The sequence below is a fragment of the Colius striatus genome, chromosome 1 (assembly GCF_028858725.1).
Source record: "Colius striatus isolate bColStr4 chromosome 1, bColStr4.1.hap1, whole genome shotgun sequence".
Lineage (NCBI taxonomy): Eukaryota > Metazoa > Chordata > Aves > Coliiformes > Coliidae > Colius > Colius striatus.
In genome coordinates, this window is record NC_084759.1 from 35,323,587 (window position 1) to 35,348,516 (window position 24,930).

General features: G+C 37.2%; 1 protein-coding gene across 1 annotated transcript in view; it reads right to left on the minus strand.

Moving 5' to 3' along the window:
- Nucleotides 1-24,930, minus strand: part of DIAPH3 (diaphanous related formin 3) — a 229,055-nt gene that overhangs the window by 101,605 nt on the left and 102,520 nt on the right. Inside the window, exons 20-21 of the mRNA XM_062020493.1 lie at nt 19,551-19,652; nt 94-333 (exon numbers count right to left, since the gene is read on the minus strand). Of these exons, the coding sequence (XP_061876477.1) occupies nt 94-333; nt 19,551-19,652 (342 nt within the window). The remainder of the gene's footprint in view (nt 1-93; nt 334-19,550; nt 19,653-24,930) is intronic.

Sequence of the window (24,930 nt, forward strand, 5' to 3'; positions counted from 1 at the left end):
AAAAACCCCATCAAAACAAAGTAACTATGTAATGTAATAAAAAACTAATTGAAAAGTGAATGTAATGTTCAACATGGGTATTTCAAAACTCACTTTACATAGGGAGCTGAGATTATATCCAAAGGTCTGTGCATTCCGAGAACCTGCATTCATGTAGTTTCCCATTAACAATACTAGTTCCAGCAGCTTGCTAAAGCTTTTACTCTTCTTTATCTCTTCACAGGCAGCACTGACAGCCATGATGTCAGGTTTGATGTTGTTCACCTGTTCCTCAAACTGAAGCTTAAAAAGAATAGCACTGAGCCGTGGCCGTAGTCTCTTCACGTTGCTCATCTGATTGAAAAGAAAATAGGAGATTTCCTTTAAAATTCATGGTACACTTTGGCACTGTACAAATGCATACAATCTGAAATGATTTATTGGTGTGACAGGCCTGAAGAAGCAATATATCTGCTATAACTGATAGCAAATGAACGAATGAGTGGAAGACACTTGGGTAAGCAACTGAAATCCCATCTTGTAGTTAATACGAACTGCCCCCATCCTCTCAAAATAACTAGTATGTGTAAGCAATAAAAGATAAAGTGTCATCATATATCACATCTGTCAAGTCATATACCAAATCCTATAAAACTAATCCAAGTTTATGACCCCAGTACTTGCAAAGTAATAAAAGTAGTTCACAGATTTGTATAACTCAGGATGTACCAAAACAAGGCAAATCTCATTTTCTGGTACAAATATTTAAAAGCTGATTTCAGTAACAGCTTACAGTAAATTTATAGGAAAATAACAGTTTTGAAAAATCTCAGCCATGAACCATTTAATATAGCATACATTAATACATGCCAGTATTCAGACCTCTCTAAACCAACGTTATACAGTTAATTAGGTACAGCAGAATGCTCCCAGGAAAACAGTAGCTTCTGGAGATCATATGCAAGACTTTGTTTTTTTTACATGGTTTATTGGTCAGGTATTTTCAACAGAAGCTTCAATCTTCCCACGCAGCTTAAGTCATCGAATTCCCATCCCAGACATGCTTTGCATATTATTTACTATATCCAAACAATAAGAATCATCCTTTCAACTCTATCACAGAAATCTTCAAACATTTTTTAGGTTTGACGTACATAAAATCCCAGAAGCTTTCTGGTTTCCATTCTTGCTCTTTTTCTCCCTACTAGGCATTGTATGTTCCTTGCTTTTTCCTTCTTCCACAGGAGAAAAAAAATAGTTTACCCCCCAATCCTGCTCTAGTTCTGTTTGTATATGAGAACTACTAGTCTCAATTCTTTCATGAGCTTCTTCTCTCATTTTTCCCTATCTGTTTGCTCACTACATTGATTAATTCAGTAAAACTTTCTTCCCCATACTTGTGTTTTCTCAAGGCAAGTTTCAAGCCAATAACACCCTAACAATTCCTGAAATACTAAAGTAGGTTTTGGCTTGTTTGAAAAAAAACCCCAAACCAGATGCTATAGTTTCCAGCTGTTACTGCTTCTCAATGCAAGAAAATGAGCAATAATATTGGCATTTCTCCTAAAGAGTAGTAAGTTTCACTGTAAACTTAAAAGTTTGCCTTTCCGCTCCAAACCACAGTGATATCTATGGTTTTATAGAATATTACTCATCCCAATTTGGTCTACCAGTGTGAAAATAGCTCTGATAGGGCAAGGTTCCCAATTGATTTGGTGCTGATTATCCCACAACAGACTCAGTGAAAAGGATAATGGTGACACTTCTTCCATTTCAGTGTAAAGTCAAACAAGTTACCTTAAACTGATACTGAAGGCTATCTAATACAAAGGGTTTGACATAGCAGCAGAAGAGGATGGAATTTACACTCTATTTTATTGGTTTTACTGTGATACTAGTAGAAAATAAAATCAGATAAAGTTAACATATTATGCTGCTAAGCTACTTCTGAAACACATACCTAGCAGTGCAACCACCTAATGAAGTCCCACGGAAGCACAAACACCATTTGCATTTTAGTTTAGATAAGAAATCTTGAAGTAAAATAAACAATCCTTTGCACTAACCATGTGTGGCTTTCACCACAGAGCACAGTGCACAAATAGGATGCCTTTGAGATGAAACTAGCTTGAAAAATCAGCTCTGCTACTAAGCTTTAGTCCACATACTGCTTCCAGCCTCCTGAATCATAGAATCATAGAATGGTAGGGTTGAAGGGACCTTCAGAGATCATCCAGTCCAACCCCTCTGCAGAAGCAGGTTCACCTAGATCAGGTCACATAGGAACATATCCATGCAGGTCTTGAAGACCTCCAAGAAAGGAGACTCCACAACCTCTCTGGGCAGCCTGTGCCACTGGTCTGTCACCCTCACAGTGAAACAGTTTTTTGTTATATTTAAGTGGAACTTTTTGTGTTCCAGCTTCATCCCATTACCCCTTGTCCTATTGTTAGCTACTATAGAAAAAAAGGGATGTCCCAACCTCCTGACACCCACCCTTTAGATATTTATAAATGTTAATAAGATCATCTCTCAATCTCCTCTTCTCCAGACTAAACGAAATCTATATATTTTGATCATTACCTCAGCATCAGCTGTAGGCAAATATTCTGTACTCATCATACTCTAAATAGCATCCAACAGTGTGGTAAAATTCACATTTAAGAACAGGTAAGCAAGGATCACGGGACAAATTCAAGTAGGGTGCTTCTCAGTGAAACAGAAATACCTAAAATAATCCATCTAGAACATTGTGCTATTATAACTTTACATCTAATTTAAGAATAAATATCTAAAATAATATTAAAGTACCAGACAGTGGCATGTGTCACAAAGTCAGTCTCTCAGCACCATCGGGAGAATTGGTATTAACTCCTTTTTCTCAAACAATTAAGTTAATAGATTTATATGCATACTATTTCTCAGCATATTGAGATTTTAAGTTTTGTTCTCAATTCAGTCAGGAAAAAAAACCAGACCAAATTAGAAAAAAAGCAAAATTCTATTGAAATTTTTCAGATTTTTAATATTTGTCCTTACTCAGAGTGCAATGGACAAGTTAATTAATGGTAAACCATGGGAACTAACAAAACATCAATAATTTGCATTGATTTTAAATGTTACTACACTCAAGATACTACAGAATCAGTAGATAATGAATAATTTATTGATCTTTGGCTTCTCAAGACAGGTAGATTCTTGAAACTGAAATAATCAGGTACATTAGATCACAAAGGTGTGTTGCCCAAACATGAGTTGGCATATATGCATGAAAGATGCAAAGTTATCATCAGAATCAATGGAACTACAACAAATTAAATTCTGTGTGTAAGGCTTAGAGATGGGTGCAGAAATATCTAAAAAATCAGAAACAGAAGCACATGCCTGAAATGCAACAAAAATGCTATTGCTCTTTTTTAAATGATTGTCTTTTAAACTCTCTGAAATCCATGGTTCAGGTACAACACACGTTGTTGGTATCATCTGTTCACCTGTTTGTCAAGTCAGTAGTTAAGAAGGGAGGAGATTTAGATTAGTAATATATGGCTTTTCTTATGACAAGTAGTCCACAAATATATTCAAACTGTGAAATCCATACACCTTACCACAAGAGATAGTATGAATTTACATGTTGCCATGTTGAGATATCTGTTCATGCCCTATACTTTTTTTATACTTAGCATGTAAGTACGTAAGTCTACTCATGTCCTTATAGTGGAATCCTGAAAACAGACAATCCAAACAACTAAAAAAGGAAGCTAAAGCAGAAAGCTAATGAGTGGGTGGACTACACACATCAGAGAACTCAGTGTATTGGTAACAAATTGTTCTATTTTTCAAGTAACAGTCCACAGGAGTATTCTCACAATGTGCAAGTCCAAATGAGAATTGACAACTGAGTGGAGCTATCTAGTAGCAGCTCTCACAATGCTTTATCCAACAAAGAGAGGTTTTTCTCTCAAATACATCATAAATCAGAAGACACCTGCAGGAGTGTGCCATCTGATAAACGTGTGCTTTCACTGTCGGCTTTGTTGATGTCAAGTAAAGAAGCATGCCTCAGAAGTCACACTGACATTGCATTTTGATCACTGAATGTGATTCATTCTTACCACAAGCTCGTAAAGAAAAACACTGCAAGGGTTCCAGTTTAACAATATACCTTACTTAAAGGATCAACAGTGCTGAGGCTGTCAGACCACCTGAAAGTGTTCCCATCCAAAAAGCAAAATATCAGTTACAGTCAAGCTGACTAAAAGTGTAAACTGGAAGGGCATTCCCTGTGGAAAATGTACGTTTTTCATCACTGCAGTATCAGTGAACTCTACAGAGTGCACAGGAAAAATGTGTGAATTCCTAACACTTATCTTTAGACTCAGTGCTTGAAAAGCAGGCAAAAAAAAAATCAAGTAAAGAAGAACTGACATCTTAAGAGATCTTTTCTCACATGTTTAAAGAAGAAAAATGAACACTGTGCTCAGTTTGAAGTGGGCAGGCAACATGCCCAAATCTTAGTGAAGACCACCAGCATTTTTACAAAAACCCAAATGTTACTTCAGTGTACAGGAAGCCAATCCATGATAATGGAGCAGTATTTTTATTGAGGTACTTACATGGCCATGTAGAAATAGAACACCTTTCTCTACCTCTGACATACTCTTTTTTTTCCCAAATAAATGAAAATAAAGGCAGAATTGTTAATTCAAAATTAAAATTTCCTTACAAGAAACCAGAAAGTCTTTATACTTACATTGTGGATATGTGTACATGCAAACTATGGAATTGATGAGTTTTCAGGCTTACTAGCACTGATAAAGGGCATGTCCTGCTACTCTGCTTCACCAGCTTGAATTTGCACCACTGACTCCATTTCTTGTAAATCCAAGATTTTGCTAAAGAATGTCCAGAACAGAAGGCAAGAGCATGTACTGTGACACAGGGACAACACCTACCAATTATCTCCCAGTTGCACAAAGGCAGCCTTCTCTTGTCTTACAGCGCACTGATGTACACCACAGAAAATCTCTGGTACTCTTTTTGATGGGATTATGTTCAATCAAGAGGGATCAGTAAGGCCAGTCTACAGATCTCAAAATTGGGGCACTCCTTTTGAATAGCCTAGAAGTGACATATCTGATGAAATACATTCAAATTGTCAACAGGTGCCACAACACAGCTGTCAAAATAAGCTGAGTGTAGAGTCTTCAAGTTGAAATTCACAGACAGGTATGTTCTACTTTGAAAAGAAAGAGGGGATGATTTTTTTTTGTCATACCCAAAAAAACATAATTAGATTTACTGTCATCTTGATAGAATGGAACATCAAGACAGCTTTTGTTTCTCCAAGTTGAATTTACACGACATTATTTTCCTAAAAAAAATTAATCACCCAAGAGTATGAGGGTCTGAATTTCCCAAATTCTTCTATTTTTAGCAGACCTAACAGGTGTCAGAAAAGCTATTTTCATTAAAAGGTACATATGGAGTGGATGCCACTAGATTGAAAAGCTTTCCCCAAGGGAAAGCAAGCCAAGAGTTTATTATAGGTAAGAATCCTCTGTAAAACCTCTAATTCAGCCATATAGCAAAAATAAATAAACTTATACCAGAAGTCAAGGTCAGAAGTCATTGAGGAATTTAAAACAGAATAGTATAATATCACATCAAACAAAAAGTGAAGCAGATCCAGTTGTATTTCAGATGGAAAAATCTGATCAGCTTAGCTCTAAAATATGTCTCATCTTCCATCTGGTTACTATGATAAATCCACCTCCTAATGATAAGCAAGCCTACACTATTACTTTGAGTCTCCCAACATACAGGCCATGAAAGTACAGAGACATGATCAAACTATGACAGCAGGCTTAGTACTTACCATCAGGTTGAATCACCATTATAACTCCAATATAAAAGTGGAATTTAATGCTATATAATCATTTAAGCAATAGACAATGGTAACAGACCACATTAGCAACTGATTATGATATTTTTTATGTGACAGACATGACCTGTTTCAAAAAGCTCAGATCACTAGCTCATTCATACTCAGTATAGCCTTTGTCCCAGTGAATTTGCTAAACAGTATGGTATGTATCTATGATGATGATAGCTCTGGTAAGGAAAAAACATTCCACTGTAGATCTTCTACAGTCCTAGCAATAATGATGACTGTTAAATTTTCATCCTTATGGTTATTTAGTGCATTTGGAATCACAAAAAGTCTCTGGCAAAAACAGTCTGACATGAAGCGTCACATAAGTAAATGCTGTGAAAGATAGTTTGCATATCTTGGCAAAAGTTCCCCAGTTCTACAAAATGATCCCAAGGAAAATAAATCCTAAAGCAATTGGTTTCTGTACAGGCTACATTGAGCCCTAAAGTCTGAGGCTGGAACAGGTGAAATATCTGCATGGCCATTTCAAGCTCCAGGGATCTAAGTGGTACTGTTTAATACCTTAAGATTGTCTTAGCTCTACATTAGCAATTCCAAGAAATCCTTCAAGTTGCTAAGTCAAAATGCAGGATCCTGTTCTGATCATTGTACTTCCCCGAAACAGAAGGGTTTTTCTTCAAATATTCAAATCACAATATGAATATTAGAGGATCGCCTACATTTCTAGTGAAGCAAATGCGTCAAATTTTATTCTGGACAGGCTTTTATGACATTTAGAGGAATGAGCAAATGAATGGCTGGAGGCAAAAGATGAAGACACTTCAGATAACCAACCTCATTGAACTGAAGTTGCAGAGATATTTGCCAAGAAGAAAATTTAAAGAGATCACTTTTGCATGTGCCAGGAGATACAAGACCCAACCACTATCAGACATCTCAAGTAACATCACACAACAATAAAATGAATATTTTAATCTATTCTTTAGGTTAAGTACCAACAATAGTTTTATCAGAACAGAACAGGGTTAAGAGTGAGAAATGTGGTACTGAATCTTTTACAGAAACATTCCTCTATGAATCAGCATCACAATCTTTCAGTGATACAGAGGAAGTAACACAATCCTATCCAATCTAAAGGGAATTGCCAACACTCAGATCAGTGCAGATCATGACAGCCGCTTTCAGGATATACTTCTGGAGCCTGGTTCTTCAACTTATCCAGGTTCAAGGTTTGAAAGACATCCAACATTACAGGAGTTAAGGACGTTCTCACTCTAAACAATGTGACTAAACTGACTGCAATTTGTCATTAAGTTTTGTAGCTGTCACAGATGGCATATGGTAAAAAGCGAATCTTTGAAAAGGCTGGGATTACTGATGGAGAACACTGACAAAACAGTTAACACATGACTTCTGGGAGAGAAAAAAAAGAAGGTATACACAGAAATTAACACAAAATATCTCACATCTCACCACTCTGCAATTTAAAAAACCCAAAATGTCTCTAGGTATGGCTGTGCATGGAGTATTACAAAGGCCAGAGTATATCTCTGCAGACACCGCTATAGTATGATATTTTCCAGATAATAGTGAAAACCATTAATACATTCTGAGTTATCCTCAATGAGGATATACAGGTGAAACCATCAGCTGAATAAGGAATTGATCATTTTAAGTGTCTGCTGAATTATTTAAGACAAACTAGCCTTCATCAAGCCTCATTCTAATCTTCAATTTACTCTAGTAAAATCTTCTCCTTTGGTACGAAGTCATTAAAAACACATCCATCAAGGAACAAACTGTGAAGTCACGTGAGGATTGCTTGCCAAATTCTATTTCAGTTAGATATCAGTGGATTTCACAAGGTCTGGGAAGTAATTATTTCTGAAACAATGTTTCATAATTTCCCCAATTTTATCTTTGAGTAAAAAAAAAAGTGATCAGGGTAAATCTGGTTTGTTTGTTTCTTTGTTTCACTCCCAGACATTTATCTCAAGTTTTAGGAAAACAAATAAAGCATGTGGCTCTTGAGATACTATTCTGAGGTGTGAGACTGCTAGTACAGTTGCTTACACACAAGGTCAAATGTCCACTAAGAGCATCCTGATTTGTATTAACATTTCACATCAAAAGTGTTTATAAAGGAAGTAAAAATTATTATAACAATTCATAACATTACAATAATAATTCAATTTAAAAATAATAAGTTTTACTTTCTTTATAAACAATTAAATGCAATTCAGTATTTAAGGATTTTAAATCATATCAATAAGTTTAATATATCCAGGACTATTTTATACTGCTACACAGGCATTGAGAGTCTACATGCTTACTACTGGATTCAACTCCCTCTATACAGCATAATCAAATCAGAAAACCTTTAGGGAACAATTCCTTGTGCAGCAGACAGTTAACACATGTAGAATGGACAGATCTGAAGCCTAAGCATGGTTAGTTAGCAAGAAAGTGGGGAGGAGTGAACGTGTGTTCATGGGCACTTGATGGAGAACTACAGTTACAGAATATTCTTAGCTGCAGCAGTAAGGAAGCCTAATCTATCATAACAACATGTATGTCTCTAAATAATCAATTATATTCAGAGTATTCTGGTACTGATCTATATAAACTCCACCTCAGAATAATTTGGTAAGAGAGAGAGAGAGAAACTTGGCCAAGACTTAAGAGAAGCTGAAGTTAGATCTTGAGATAAACACAGTCTCACGGCAACTGATGACTCCTGATCATACAAAAAATCTGTCCAGATAAGGTAGCTGTCAGCAATCAAGAACCTCCACAGAGATAGAATATAGTGTTCAAAATGTCCCTTGACCTCTGTGCTGCACATCAGCAATCCTGGCCAGTATGCTTAGACACATATGTGGTGGTGCTCAGAAGAACGAATGAATTAAATCTGTGAGGATGAGGAGGTAAAAATCAACTTACATCAAGATTTTGTCAGTAAAAATAACTTTCTTCCATAAAATCTCACACAGAGATTTTTTTCTATACTCATTTTTCCATGCAAGTCTGAAAATTAAAAGCTTTAGGTTATTGCAAGCTTACCTTTCATATTTACCCTTCAATTTAGAAAAAAGTTTACTTCAAACAAGCAAGTAATAAGATGCCCTTATGATTTGCTTCATGACCCTTACAATTTTCATCTCAGAAAAAACCCTCAGATTCAGATCTAATTAATACAAATGAACAATAATAGAAAATAATCTTTAGTACTTGAGTATTTTACATTAAAAACTCACTGAACAAATGTTGACTCACATACATATCTTACAGCTTTATTAAAAATAATGATCTTACCATGATTACCATGAACAATATGTGCTCAAATAAGCACATATTATTTTTCTAACACTGCATTTCTTAAAAGGCCCTAACCTTGCTTGTCTGAAATTAATACCACTGCATTATCAGATCACATTCTTAATTATGCTGTATTTGAGCAGGTGTTTTTCATTACTTATTTTCATTCCTATTTTCAGAAAGTCCTACACAACTGTTAACTGTAACTCAGAACAGGATTTAACTTGTTGCCCTTGTGGCCAAGAAGGCCAACGCCATCCTGGGGTGTATTACAACAGGGAGTGGGCAGTAGGTCAAAAGAGCTTCTCCTCCCCTTCTACTCTGCCCTCATCAGACCACATCTGGAATATTGTGTCCAGTTCTGGGCCCCTCCGTTCAATAAGGTGTCGTGGTTTGGCCCAGCTAGCACAGCAGCACCACGACAGTCTCTCACTCAGTGCCCCCATTCACTCCCACCCTCGTTAGGATGGCGGAGGCCCCAGTAAAATGGGAGTAAAAAGATAAGCAAGGTTGTTGTGAATTAAGACAAGGCAGGGAGGGCTCGCTGCCAGTTACAGTTCCGGGCAAAACAGACTCCAGTACTCGACTTAGAGAGGAAAGTAAGAAAGTTTCTTCTACAAAAATAGAACAGAATAAAAGCAAAATGGGAGTAGGATGATGAGAAAATTACAACCAGCACTTTAACATCTCCCTCTCCCATCCCTCCTTTCTTCCTGGGCCCAGTTCACTGCTCCCAATATTTCTACCTCCTCTCCCCTTAACATCTCAGGGGGGCAGGGAATGGGGGATGTGGTCAGTCTCTCACAGATGGGCTCTGCCACTTCTCTCTTCTCGGAGAAGGAGAACTGGTTGAATTCTTCCCCTGCTCCGATACGGGGTCCCAACCCCGGGACACAGTCCTTAACGAACTTCTCTGGTGTGGGTTGTTCCCAGCAGCTGCAGCTTCTAATGACACAAGGTCTCTCACATGCGACACAGTCCATAGTGAATAATCTCTGGCGTGGATTCTTTGCCACGGTTGCAGTTTCTGCAGATAGAGGGTCCCTCCCTTGGGACTTGGCCTCTTCTGAGCATAAGTTTAATGAGCTGCTTTGTCGTGGATTCCCTCCCACAGTTACAGCTTCTGTGAATATTAAGTCCCATCCTCACGACACAGCCTCCTCCGGCCATAGTTTTAAAGAAGAAAATCACTGCCCCTGGCTCAGGGTCTGTAGTAAAGTGATTGGGTCCCTCTCATGCGACATGACCTCCTCCGGCCATAGTCACTGTCCCTGGCTCAGGGTCTTTCATGAAGAAAATCACTGCCCCTGGCCTGGGGTCAGCTTTTGCAAAATGAGTCTCTGTTGATGATACGAGGTCTTTAAAGAAATGAAAATAAATCTCAGCTTCACCAGTCCTCTCTGTAGAATGCAGGGGATTGTCTGCTCCAGCACATCTCCTCCACTCTTTCATCACTGACCTCAGAGTCTGCATGGTTGTTTCTCTCACTGTTCCTACTCCTTGCACCACCACCAGTCAGAAGAAGAAGAAGGGACAGAAGAAAGAAGGAAGAAATAGGAAGGAGGAAGAAGCCTCCTCTTCCAACTTCTTCTTAAAAAGTGATTGTAGAGGCATCTAATTGGCTCAGCCCCAGAATTGGGTCTGGCTCAGAGCTGAGGAGAGTTGTGAGCAACTACTTATAGGAGCCATCTTTACAGCCCCTTCCCCCTTACCAGAAAAGGCTGTCATGTCAAACCATGACAGAAGGACAGGGAGCTGCAGAAGAGAGTTGAATGCACGGTCACCAAGATGATGACGGGAGTGAAGCATCTCCCTTCTGATGAAAGGCTGAGGGAGCTGGGGCTCTTCAGCTTGGAGGAGACGGAGGGTTGACCCCATTAATGTTTACAAATACATAAAAGGTGGGTGTCAGGAGGATGGAGCCAGGCTCTTCTCAGGCTCTACAATGATAGGACAAGGGGCAATGGGTATATACTGGAACATAAGAGGTTCCAAAGAGACACAAGGAAGAATTTCTTCACTGTGAAGGTGACAGAGCACAGGAAGAAGCTGCCCAGATGCATTGTTGAGTCTCCTTCTCTGGGGACATTCAAAACCCGTTTGGACAAGTTCCTGTGTGACCTAGTCTACGTGGCCCTGCTCTGGCAGGGGGGTTGGACTAGATGATCTTTCGAGGTCCCTTCCAACACTTAATTTTCTGTAATTAACTTGAACTTGTCATTTATTTACACAATAATTTGTCGTTAAAAAAGGTTCACAAGAGTTCTTGTTAAAAAAACTCACTCAACAAGTAATATATCCCCTATAAATCAGCTCCTCCAGAAACTTTTAGATTTTTCTTTCTTCAACATACATCCCTAAGTTCTTTTACGGAAGTTGAATTGCACCCCTATGGTCCAAATCCCTTTATTTTTTCTGCTCTTTATACTTAGAATTACCCATGCTGATGTTTCTCCTTTTAAATTTATGTCAAGAGAATATCTAAATGAACATTATTTTTTTCTAAAATTATCCACATATTCACATGGCTGTTAAATCGGTGCTTTAGATGGCCTAAGAAAGAGATAAGAACAGCAAGGTTTTCCCCAGGTGAGTCATGCCAGAACAATTTCAGTGCCTGGAGTACAAAGGGAAAACATCCTCAGATGGTGTGGAATTGAAGACATGTCAGATGTTAGTTTTGCTTATATAGCCAGAGAAAGGCACTGTGGCTCCATACAATACCCTGAGTGTTACGCTAAAAGGTAAAAATAAACACACACAAACTAAGAAAACAATGACACAGCTAATAAGTGGACATATGTTGCATGGTCATCAATGTTCAAGACAGACATAGTGCTATGCCACCCAAACAGAACCATTTAAGTCAAAAGGAAGATGAAACTCAAAATGACTAAATAATACCTAAAATAGGTGACAACGTAATTATGTGCAAATAAATAAGTGGAACTCTTCAACTTCTGTCAGGAAGCTGTCCAGTAGTTCATAGAACTACAAGAGAAAACAGAGGCAGTGAAGCTGTCAGGGCTTCAGTAGGAGGTTACAACAACAGGACACAACAAAATTACACTCAAGGCTAGCAGGCCTCAGCCTTTGCAAAAAGTGATTGAGAATTTGACATGTAGGCAGGACCACTTGTTGGTCTCTTTAAAAAATGCAAGGATCTGTAAGAATTTCACACAGTCAAGATAAGGAACTTTTACCAGTAAGGGTAAGAAGGAAAGAGAAATAAAAAATGGTTGTTTTTTTTTCACCTAAGGACAAAAAGCAGCAATGAGCTTATCAGCAGCAGTGGAATACAAGAGAAAGATAAACCCTCAATGCTGGAACAGGGATGAAGGTAATTAAGAACAGAGTTAACTTATACTTGGATCAGAGTCACTGGATATCTTGATACAGCAACAGGAATGTCCAATGACAGGAGAGATGGGAATGTTCAATGACAGGAGAGATGAATTCTGTGATGGATTGGATTTTTAACTAAAAAAAATCCTCAAGAAAAAAGTTACTGCAAGCATGAATGGAGGTAACAGTACATGGACAATGTTTCTACTTGTCAAAAAAATTGGGAAGCTAAAGATAAATATTTGGCAAAGACAGACAAATTAAATGTAAAAGGGTTTGCATCATCTGGGTTTGTTCAGCCTGGAGAAGAGGAGACTGAGAGGGGACTCCATTAATACTTATGAATATTTAAAAGATGTATGTCAAGAGGATGGGGCAACACTTTTTTCCACAGTGTCATTGACAGGACTAGGTGTAATGGACAAAAGCTGGAACACAAAGGTTCCAGTTAAACTTAAGGAAACTTCTCTTATATGAACATGAGAGTTAAAAATTTTAAATCTGACTGATAATAAAATCTAGGATCATCACAAAAGTGCAGATAACCAATAGTTTTCTCTCAGCAGGAAAGAACTACCTATAAAGTAAATCAACCCTGCTAAATGTTTTCAGTCCTAAAGTAACATAACACACCGCCCATTGCAGAAAGCACCAGAAAAAAAAAATAACACACAAAAAAGCCCCCAAACTTCTGTCAATAGTCACTTTCTGAGATGATCATCTAGCTGAAACCCCATTCATCTCGGATCCCAGTTTGCAAGTGTGTTGTCATATTACTACTCACTTCTAAACACAAATATCATCTTTACCATTAATAAGTTTTATAGAATTTAGTGTCAAACATTAGTCAGAATCAGTGAAACCTCCAGGAAAATGATAAAAAGGCTAAACTGCTTTAAGAGGAAGCTTGTTGCATCAAGTAAAAACAAGCAATACAGTAAACCAAAATGCAACTCAATATTCACATTTTGGCAAGCACAAGCATACATCATCAAGAATTTAAGCAACAAAACACAACACTCAAAACAACATCAACTTAAGATAATACTAAGAAGCTAAGTTAAAGTGCTTGATAAGATGAAGTTTTAAGACAGTTTTAGTAAGATAGCTCAGGGATTCATGCAAGCCAAAGAAAAATACCAAAAACTGAACTCCACAGTTATAGATGATAATATCTACCTTTCAAGACATCAGCCTGGAGTAAGTGAAAGAACACACAGGAAAATAAAGTAGTTTATCTAAACAAAACTTAAAGTCTGGAAGAGAAGATAAGGGTAATACAGGATTTTTTTAACACTTACTGTTGAATGAATAGAAAAGACAGAAGTGCAAAATAACTTAAAAAGAAGAGCATAATTGCAGAAACCACAAAAGCAGCCCATAGAGTCACTAGAATAAAAAACCCGAAATAAAACCGTAAGCCACACTCATGAAGGAAACTTGGAAGTGTGTGGAGTCATGCCCTCAATGTCTTTAAACCAACAAGAGAAGTTGATTAACTTTGGTTGAAGTAAAACATACAATATTGTAACAGAACAACATGTCGATGTGTGTCTAGCTGTTTCTTTCAGAGTACCAAATCTTGACTTTAAATTCAAAGCTAGAGGATGAAATAAGGTTTCCATTATAATTTTTTTTTTATTAGCTTACAAGTAGTAATTATCAGTTTATTCACTTCTTAGACTCTTCCTTTGGAGTCAAATAGTTCAGTTATTCCCTTAATCACAACTTCAGAGTAAATTATTATGAGATCTTTACATTCTCTGAAATATCATAACTACAAGACACTACTCACCTAAAAGACAAAAAAAAAAGCCTGAAAGTCTTGTATGAGACTTGTATAAAACTTGTTTAAGTTTTATTCTCCTCACTTAGAAAAAGTAGCAAAAAATTAGGTATAAATCAACAATTTTAAGGAAAAAAACCCAAAACCAGGTACACTGAAAAGATTCACATTTGTGTCAACAGCAGTTCTGAAAGAAATGGGTTAGAAGTTCTCAGTCTACTCTCCAGCAAGAACAAAAACCAAAAGATACAGACAGCCTGATGAACACTGATGAAAAGCAAATGCAAATGATTCCACATTCAAAGACTAGGTTTTTAAAATTTTAAATTACTTACTCAAAACTTCCCTCTTCCAAGAGAAATTGAAAATGTGAATGTGAAAAAACTGATTGCAGCTCATTCTCTGAAGTCAGCTATACTAGACAGATTGAAGACACTAGAAAAATTGGTGCTCCATGATGGAGTTTGGTTTTGTTTATGGGTCTGGAGGTTTCTAATGCTCTGCACTGAAAATTAAGGAAAGCACACACTTGCACTGTGTTTGTTTCTTCAGGAAAGAAACTTCACCAGCTTCTGAAGTATAAGAACACTTATTATTTAATGCAATAATTTTCTCAGCTATTACAATGCCTCAATTTTTCGCAAAAATTTACCACATCAGTTGGGCAACATGCAGCAAAATTTGACCTATAGTGCTACTAGTCTAGGTCTTATCAGACTGACAGTCCCACCTATTTCAGTAGATATGAGTGAAAGAAATAAATAACAGTTTAAAATGTCAACCAATAAAGTTGCATCTTGTCAATTGATACAAGTCAATCAATGTCTTAAAACAGATAATTTCAAACTTAGTTTTACTTGAAGACTAATGTTTTCAAAAAACACGGCAAAAAAAGAGAGGAATAAAATGATTTATCACTTAGGATTTCATAAAATTGTGAATTAACTTGCAGGAGTGCTTTAAAATATATCTTAGTTTACAAAATATCACATCAGCAGTACTGAAAGAGGAGCAATTAAAGCATTAATGTAACTGAATTAAGTAACACAAGTATGTGTAAAAGTGTGTTCAGAAATTTATTACTCACTACATGCAGCAGAAGGGAGTTAGACTACAGAATACTATATTTGATATGAGAAAAGTTCACTGGCTATTAAGCAGACACTTGCTAGTACAAAAAGTACTATTAAGTACTTTTTTAGACAAAACTAATGGAAATCGCTTCCAATAAATCCTCAAGTACTACAGGGGTCTTTCTGAAATAATTAAAACTAGAAGTTATTACTTAAAATACAAAATAACACTAGTTATGGTAGCCTGATGACAGCAAAACTTTTAAAATAAACAATTTTTTTCTCTGTAAGCCAAGTTTCCTTCCAGAAGTCATCTGATATTATTAGAGGGCTCCTGATCAACTGCAAAATGTTGACAAACTAAGTTTCAAATTATTGTTTTTAGTGTGTCCAACTGTACTAAGTCTGACGTTTTCAAAGAACGTAAGATAGACTCATCAGTTGGATGAGGCTCAAATTTGATAAAAAAATCCAGCAAACTTTCATGTGGAATTAATTTCTAAAATGCCTTATTTTTTAATCAGCGTTTATTCTTGACAATAAAGGAAAAAATATGTTTGTTATTTAATTTTGCATCTTATTAATTCAATTAAAATGCATATCTGCTTGGTCTACAGAAGTTATTTCCTTAATGAGTCAGTCATACGTTTCTGTTGGAATGATTTGGCACGGTCAAGTAAACGTCTTGTCCTTAGTCAGTCCAATTCATGATCAAATGTACTGGTGTAAATCCATCTTTACTGGCATTTTGACATAATTTTTCAGACTGAAATTAAGCTGATGAAGTTTAAACATGTGTTTATGTCTGTCATACTAGCAGACACAGTCTGAAATAAGGTTGTCACAGAGAAGCATCATTCTCAATCTACTTCGTTCAGCACAGGACACTTGAATTTTTCTCAGTAAGACCGACATATAGGAATCTCTCTTCTACATCAACAATCTACCCTTTCAGTTTTCCAGTATTAAATTGTCTGAAAATCCATGAACTTTTAGTATCATTCAACAAAAGTGCAGCATTTAAAGAGCTTAATTCTAAAATAGACATGATCTTTTAAAATATTTTTTTAAGAAAAACTAATATATGATGTTTATACAAAACTTAAATATAAAAATCAATATAAAAATGTTTACATAAAGAGAGTTCAATTCTGACAAGCACAGAAAGACTTGTCATCTGTGATACCAAAAAAGAGACAGAAAATCGAGATTCACAAAGTCTTTGTAATATACTCCACTACTGTCTTTCCTCACTTCTCTTGTGTTGCTTATCACAGTGTAATCTAAATGTCAGGCTCAAGTAGATTTCTGTTAAAAGACTATGGCAAACTAAAAATGCAAGTCATGGCTTTGTTTTCTTTACCCTACTCACTCTCTCTAATCGGGTTTCCTCCCCTGCTGCCCCCTCCATTTGTCACTTATCAACTCCAAACATATTCAACTTCCAGGTCAAATCAATCAGGAACTCTAACAAGAGTTTTCATTCACTTATATAAGGAAATTTCATTCTTAGAGCACCATTCATCTCATCTACTAATTATGGGCCTATGAAGAAAAATATTCTTAGGAAGTATATGTTTTATACTCTATTAGTTAAATGTTGAACATATGAGACTCCAGACTAAATCTAGTTATATCTGATTTCTAATTTCATCAGAATCTTTAAAGGTATTTAAGATGAAGACTTATTTCAGGAACAAAAAAAGTGTTTGGAGAATCTAACATAGTTGTTTCACCCTACAAGATTTGAAGAAATTTGTGGAGGGAAAATGAAAGTGAGAGGAAGGAGCTAACTCTTACATCAGATAAGAAGTCTCCCATAACATCGATCAGGCTATAGAGTCCAAGGATGCCCAGTTAGCATCTATTGTACATCAGTTGCAGTATTAGTCCATGTTCAAGAAAGAGAAATAATAAGCAACTGAGAAAACAAAAAAATTCAAAGCCTAGATGCATGTAAAATCTAAAGAGAATGTAATATGTCAGAATGTATCATGCAAATTATTTTTAAATACTATTAAAGTGATTCTTCACGGGTTTGGTGGGTTTATTGTTTTACCTTTTGATTTTTTAAGAGACATGTATATACTGGTGCATCTGAACTGCGCATCGATAACTACAACACAGGAACTCTCAATTGTGAAATTACACAAGTAAACAAAAATTTCTATCTGGAGAACTGATTCAAACATGATAATCATTACTACAGCTCCCTCCCAATTCTCATAACCAAAAGCTGATTCATGTTGTTCACAGTAGATTTAACTCCTAATCTCTTTCTCTCTTTCTAAAGCTCTGTAAAACGAGGCTGAAAACAAGCCTGAAATTTACCATTGTGAAACATATATGTGAAACTACTTTTATTTTCTAAATTGAATAAACAAAAAAATATAACAAGATAAGTGATAAGACAAGTAATTTCTCTGAATTTCGACCCTTTTTGTTCATTGCAAGAAACAGAGCTGCTGAAAGCATTAGTTTCACATCTCACGAAACAACAAGATGTTTTTTGACCTGATTATTTTCTTGCGCAAGGATACTTCTTTTAAAGGACCTCAGAGACCTATTCAATGGCCTTTTGATATAAGTGATGATAATTCAATCAAATAAAGACATTATAAATGTATCTTCCTGCTGGGAAAGCAAAAAGTGACTATAAGTACTCTTGACAGAGCCTACAATGCAGAATAGGTTAAAATTATTTTCTTCCCATTTACACTGAGAATAGAATGAAAAATATCAAGGCAAAAAGCTTTACTGAAAAAGTTAAAATTTATGGATGAAAATTCAAAAAAGTCTCTGTATCTCCCATTGAAACTTTGCCACTGAAAAATACCACTGATTTGGTTTGGGTTTTCTTTTCTAAAATAAACTACTCTTTTAAAGAAAAAGAATCCCAAATCATTCCAACAATAATATTTTGACAATCAGGCCTTCCATATGGATCGTCCACCAGAATTCCTACTAAGAGGCAGCACATGTACTGTTCTCCCATTCTGGAACCTCTTTACATTCTGGAAGAAGCAGCTGGTACTGTTTCTGTTATATTGCGGTGGGTTTGCATGACAAGGTTTTGATAGTGGGGGGGGCTTTCATATCTGAAAGAGCCAGTGCTAGCCAGCTCCGAGACAGACCCACTGTTGGCCAAGGCTGAGTCCATCAGCAATAACGGTAATGCCTCTATCATTAACATATTTGAGAGAGGGAAAAAAAGTTATTGCTGAGGTCTTAAAACTGTAGCAGAATCGGGGAGTGAGAATGTGAAAACAACTCTGCATACACCAAGGTCAGTGAAGAAGGAGGGGGAGGGCCTGCTTGAAGTGCTAGAGTAGATTCCCCTGCAGCCTGTAGTGCAGCCCATGGTGAGGCAAGCCCTGCTTCTGCAGCCAGGGAGGCCTTGGGAGAGCAGAGATTCATCTGCAGCCCATAAAAGACCCCATGCCGTAGCTCGTGGATGCCCAAAGGAGGCTGTGATCCAGTGGGAAGTCTGTGCTAGAGCAAGCTCCTGGCAGGATCTGTGAACCCGTGGACAGAAAGAAGCCCACTCTTGTGACCTCGTGGGGGACCTAAGCTGGAGTAGTCTGTTCTTCAAAGACTGCTTTCTCTGTGAAAGGCACCCATGTTGGAGCAGTTTGTAAAGAACTCTAGCTCATGGGAAGGACTCATGCTGGAGAAGTTCATGAAGGAATGTGGGAGGAACCCCATGCTGGAGAAAAGGGAGAGCATGAAGCATCTTCCCCTGCTGAGGAGGAAGGAGTGGCAGAGACAATCTGCAATGGACTTACCATAACTCCCATTCCCCTGTGGTGCTGGAGAAGGAAGAGATAGAGACATAGGAAAAAGGGAGGAGTAAAGGGAAGGTACTTTAAGGTATATTTTTTATTTCTCATTACTCCATTCATAACTGTTAATAAATCAAATTAATTGTCTCCCAGTTGAGTCTGTTTTGCCTGTGATAGAACTTGCTGAGTGATCTTCCAATACTTATCTCAACCTGTGAGTCTTTCACTATATTTTCTCTCCCCTATCCAGTTGAAGGGGAGCAATAGGGTGGCTTCGGTGGAGTCTTGGCATGCAGCCAAGGTTAAATCACCACATATATTAAAACCATATTTCAGAGGAGAAAAAAAAAAAGTGATAATAAAAAAGAACTCACCACAACTCCAAACTGCTCTGGCTCAGACAAATTATTGTATTCGCTCTTGAACTTGGACAATGCATTCAATTGATCTTGTTCAGGAAGATGTTTTATTAAATTCTATCAAGAAAAATAAGATATACATAAAAATCCCAGATTGTATGTTCTTTGTATTATTGTATGCGAATGGTGTTAGATATGTAACATTAGTATACACTCCATAGACAACACTCCTCCCTGAAGACAGTAAAACTTAAATAAGTAACACAAATTAATGCAACTAAGAGTGTAAAAAGCAAGTGATTCAATACTGCTAGCCAGTATCTTTTGCTGATTCTACAAATATTTCTGTAGTCTTTTTATAAACACCATGTTTGAAGAAATAATAGTGTTCTGCTTGCATAGTGTCTAAAAAGCAAACAGAACAAAAATTTAAAGTGTAACTTACCCATCAAAACCACGACAATAATTATTAATGCTCAATAAAACATATTTTGAAAATTGTAATTTATTTTCTAGTATCTCAAACCAAAAGATTAAACTCATTACACACTGTTTAGCCTGAAAACTTGCCAGAAGTGGGAATTCAGAGGTGGGACTCAGCTTCAGTCCACGTAGGGAGCTTGGAAACTTACACAAGTGAATGTCTTGTGAATATTGGTAAGGGAATCTAGATGTGTTACCTTCATCGTATCATCTAAAGAATCCTCAGCATTCTGGAGATTCCTGAACACTTAGACATCTATATTTATACACAGACACATTTTGGAATCTGAATCTCATTCTAGTTATAATGAATCATTATAAAAGTGTCTGTTCTGAGGTTCTGGAAGTAGAGAGTTTCTCAGTTTTTACGGTAGTTGAGCACATAGTGATTTTTTTTTACCCACTAGAAAAAAAATTATGTTCTGTTTTAACGTAAACAAATATCTATTGTAATATCTATTGTAAGAATTGAAATGCTACTTTGGTTCTAAGGACTGCAATAAAAAATTTGTTTTATAGTATTGTACTGGATTTGTGTGGCAAGGCTTTTCACAGAATCACAGAATGGTAGGGTTTGGGAGAGACCTCTAGAGATCATCTAATCCAACCCTCTTGCTCAAGTAGGTTCACCTAGATCAGGTCGCATAGGAATGTGTCCAGGAGGGTTTTCAAAATTTCCAGAGAACACTCCACAATCTCCCTGGGCAGCCTGTGCCTCTGCTCCCTCACCCTTACAGGAAAGAAGTTTTTGCTTAAGTGGAACTATTTGTGCTCCAGCTTTTGTCCCTCACCCATAGTCCTCTCATTTGAGGTAACAGAAAAGTGTGCTGACTCATTCTCTTGACATATAACTTTCAAATACTTGTGTTAGTGAGATCCCTCCCTCAATCTCCTCTTCTCTAGACTAAAAAGCCCCAGTTCCTGCAGCCTTTCCTCATAAGGAAGATGCTCCTGTCTAGTGATTATCTTAGTGGCCCTGTGCTAGAATCTCTCCAGAAGTTCTCTGTCCCTCTTGAGCTGGGGAGCCCAGAACTGGACACAGGACTCCAGATGAGGCCTCATCAGCTCTCTGCAGAGCTGTTCTCTAGCAGGTCAATCCCCAGCCTGTACTGGTGCAGGGGGTTGTTCCTTCCCAGATGCAGGACTCTGCACTTGTCCTTGTTCAACCTCATGAGGTTCCTCTCTACCCAAGTCTCCAGTCAGTCGGGATCCTGCTGAATGGCAACACAGCCTTCTGGGGAATCAGTCAGTCCTCTCAGTTTGGTGTCATCAGCCAGCTTGCTGAGGGTACACTCTGTCCCCTCATCCAGGTAGTTGATGAAGATGTCGAATAAGAGTAGCCACAGAACCAATCCTTGTGGAACTCCACTGGCCACAAGCCTCCAAATAATTCTGTGTCATTTTGGTAGTGGAGGAGGGGCTACAGGGCTGGCTCCTGTGAGAAGCTGCAAGAAGCTTCCTCAGTTCCAAGTCAAACCTGCTTCTGGTTTAGGCCAATTTAAGAGACTCCACAACCCCTCTGGGCAGCCTGTGCCACTGCTCCATCACCCTCACAGTGAAATAGTTTTTTCTTATGTTTAAGTGGAACTTTTTGTGTCCCAGCTTCATCCCACTACCCCTCGTCCTGTTACTAACTACTATAGAAAAGAGGGATGTCCCTATCTCCTGACACCCACCCTTTAGACATTTATAAATGTTAATAAGATCTCCCCTCAATCTCCTCTTCTCTAGATTAAACAGCCCCAGTTCCCGCAGTCTTTCCTCGTATGAAAGATGTTCCAGTCCCCTCATCATCTTAGTGGCCCTGCGCTGGACTCTCTCCAGATGTTCTCTGTCTCTCTTGAGCTGAGGAGCCCAGAAATGGACACAGGACTCCAGACGAGGCCTCACCAGGGCAGAGGAGAGGGGTAGAAGAACCTCCCTTGACCTGCTGGCCACACTCTTCTTGATGCATCCCAGGATGCCATTGGCCTTCTTGGCCATGAGGGCACACTGCTGGCTCATGTTTAGCTTATTATCAATCAGGACTCCCAGGTCTCTCTGTCCACAAGCCTTCTATTTTACTTTATCCTCCCCATCTCACTGAGGCAGTGAGCAAGTGGCCACATGGTGCTTTATTGCCAGCTGGGCTTAAAACATGGCAAATATGTTGTCATATGCAAAGTAAAGATCAAGTAGTTTATCAAGAAAGTAAAGTCGGCAAAGAATAAAAGTTATATTTATGAGCAAAGGTCTAAATTAACCAAAGGAACAGTAAATGACAGTTAAAGAGTATGTTGCTTCAACAGTGTCTATGCTCAAATAAAGATTTTGATCAGAACAAAGAGAATTATTAAAAATGCATGAATGATGATGCTTAAAATAATAATGTAAACTTAAATTTTATGAAGCGTGATTTGGACATGATCAGATTGACTTTCATCATGAAGAATTTATGGTAGTAGTCATACATATCCTTTTCATTATTACATTTGCAAAGGATTTTTATAAAAAAGGCTACATTTATTAATTATAGATGAAGATGTCCAGTACTAAATCAGCAACATTGAGCAAAAAAGGGTACAGAGTGTAAAAAGATATATTTTAAATTAACGATTCATAACCCACTTGTTTCCTGGCTTGATACACAACAGCCATGTAACCAGCTCTAAATATATTACACGTCTTTAATCTTCATTGAGATTAAAATGTTATTGTTTGATGCTAAAATAATGTTTGGATGTAGAAAATCTGACCACAAAATTTCCAAGAGAACCAGTCAAGCGTTGTATGAATGTTTTCAATATTGAGCAGCATGAAAGAAAAAGGAGCAGCTGATATCAAAGCAGCTTTTTAGTGTTCAGATATAGCTTTCGAACTGCTCATGATGAAACACATTTTGAATATCAAACACAGAATAAGCAGGAGAAAGAATTTTCACTAAGTCACAAGAAATATTCCAGTAATTAGTCAACAACCATTTGGATTACAACGTGACTTTTGGAGTTTTTAACATCTTTCAGAACTAGATTTAATTTCTAACTGGAGAAAGCTGGAAAGACAGAGAAGGCAGGCAAGGGATATATTTTACTTCTTAAGCATAATAAGAGTAGGACTAAGGACAAATTTTGAACTTCAGAAATTGTAACGTTAGGATACACTGCACAGTATTTAAAGCTAGAGAAAAAAAACTGATTAAGGTAAGAAATTTATATAAAAGAGAAGTACCACAACATTGAAAGTTTCTTATACAAAAAATGAAAATAGCCATATGCTTGCAAATCTATGAATGCTTTTGCTCTTCTCAGAATCATGAAATACATAGGACTACATTTTCTTAGCATGGCCATAGCCTGTATTTTTTAAGGTTTTCAAAAGGTAGAAATGTAGACATATAGTTGGATAGTTAAATTTATTTAGTAACCTAAGCATGTGATGGTGGATACAGAATTTTTAAATCAATGAGGCATATTTTTCCACCACTTCCAAAGGAAAATGGGTGTTTTAAGTATTTTTCTAAGTTTAAACTCAAATGGTCCTTTTGAAAAGTTATCACAGAGATATTTTACTCAGAAACAAGAAAGTTGGATGAAAGAATGATAAAAATTATTATGTCCAAATTTGTAAAGTCAATTTGGATCCTAAGTTCTATTTGACTTAAGCCTGTGTTTAATCACTTTGTTAAAAAAAAAAAAGCAATCTACACTCTTATATCATTTATATGCTGCAAAAATCATTATGTGGGACCTGCCATTCTCTACCAGTATGTCCTGTTATATATATATGTATGACTGTTCACACAGGATACTGTGAGCATTATCAGTTGTATTGTACTACACTGACTTTTACTCATCTGGAGTACTGTGTCCAGTTCTGGGCTCCTCAGCTCAAGAGTGACAGGGAAGTGCTGGATAGAGGCCAGCGCAGGGCCACCAAGATGATCAAGGGTATAGAATATCTTTCATACGAGGAAACACTGCGGGAACTCGGGCTGTTTAGTCTAGAGAAGAGAAGATTGAGGGATGATCTTATTTACATCTACAAATATCTAAAGGGTGAGTGTCAGGAGGCTGGGATATCCCTTTTTTTTATAGTAGCTAATAACAGGACAAGGGGTAGTGGGATGAAGCTGGGACACAAAAAGTTCCACTTAAACATAAGAAAAAACCTATTTCACTGTGAGGGTGATGGAGCAGTGGCACAGGCTGTCCAGAGGGGTTGTGGAGTCTCCTTCCTTGGAGATCTTCAAGACCCACCTGGACATGTTTCTATGCGACCTGAACCTGCAGGTGAACCTGCTTCTGCAGGGGGATTGGACTAGATGATCTCTAAAGGTCCCTTTCAACCCCTACCATTCTATGATTCTAGGATAACAGCTGATAATATCACTGTCCTATTTTAAGATATTATTCCTCATCTCATGTTTAGCTCTTGAACTTCTCCTGCCCATTTCTTAAATAAGATTGTTCCCTCCTCTACAAAAATCAAACACAAATACTAGAATACTGTCAATGACACTTCAGACCCAATTCTGATGCCAAGAACTATATAAAGAGGTTACTGGATACATTGACTTTCCATATATTCTATTGCTAATTCCAGCCAAAAGAGCCACAAAGATTACCGGCACACTATCAAAAAAGCACAGCCTATTGCATAGAGTAAGTTGGGGATTGGAAATGTTCTCTCTTTTAAATATACAGAAAAGTACAATGAAGTATATGTATTCTGAATTATTTTACTAAATTCTAAGACTTAACAATCCTTAACACTGTGCATAGAAGAACATACAGAACATCCAGTTTCTTTTGTCTCCACATAGAATCATACTTATTTTTTGCTTTGAATAAAATAATAGGGAAAAACCTTATCCAAATAAACTCTAGGGAAGAAAAGCATTCATTGTGGTTGACCGAAAGCAAGATTCCCAAAT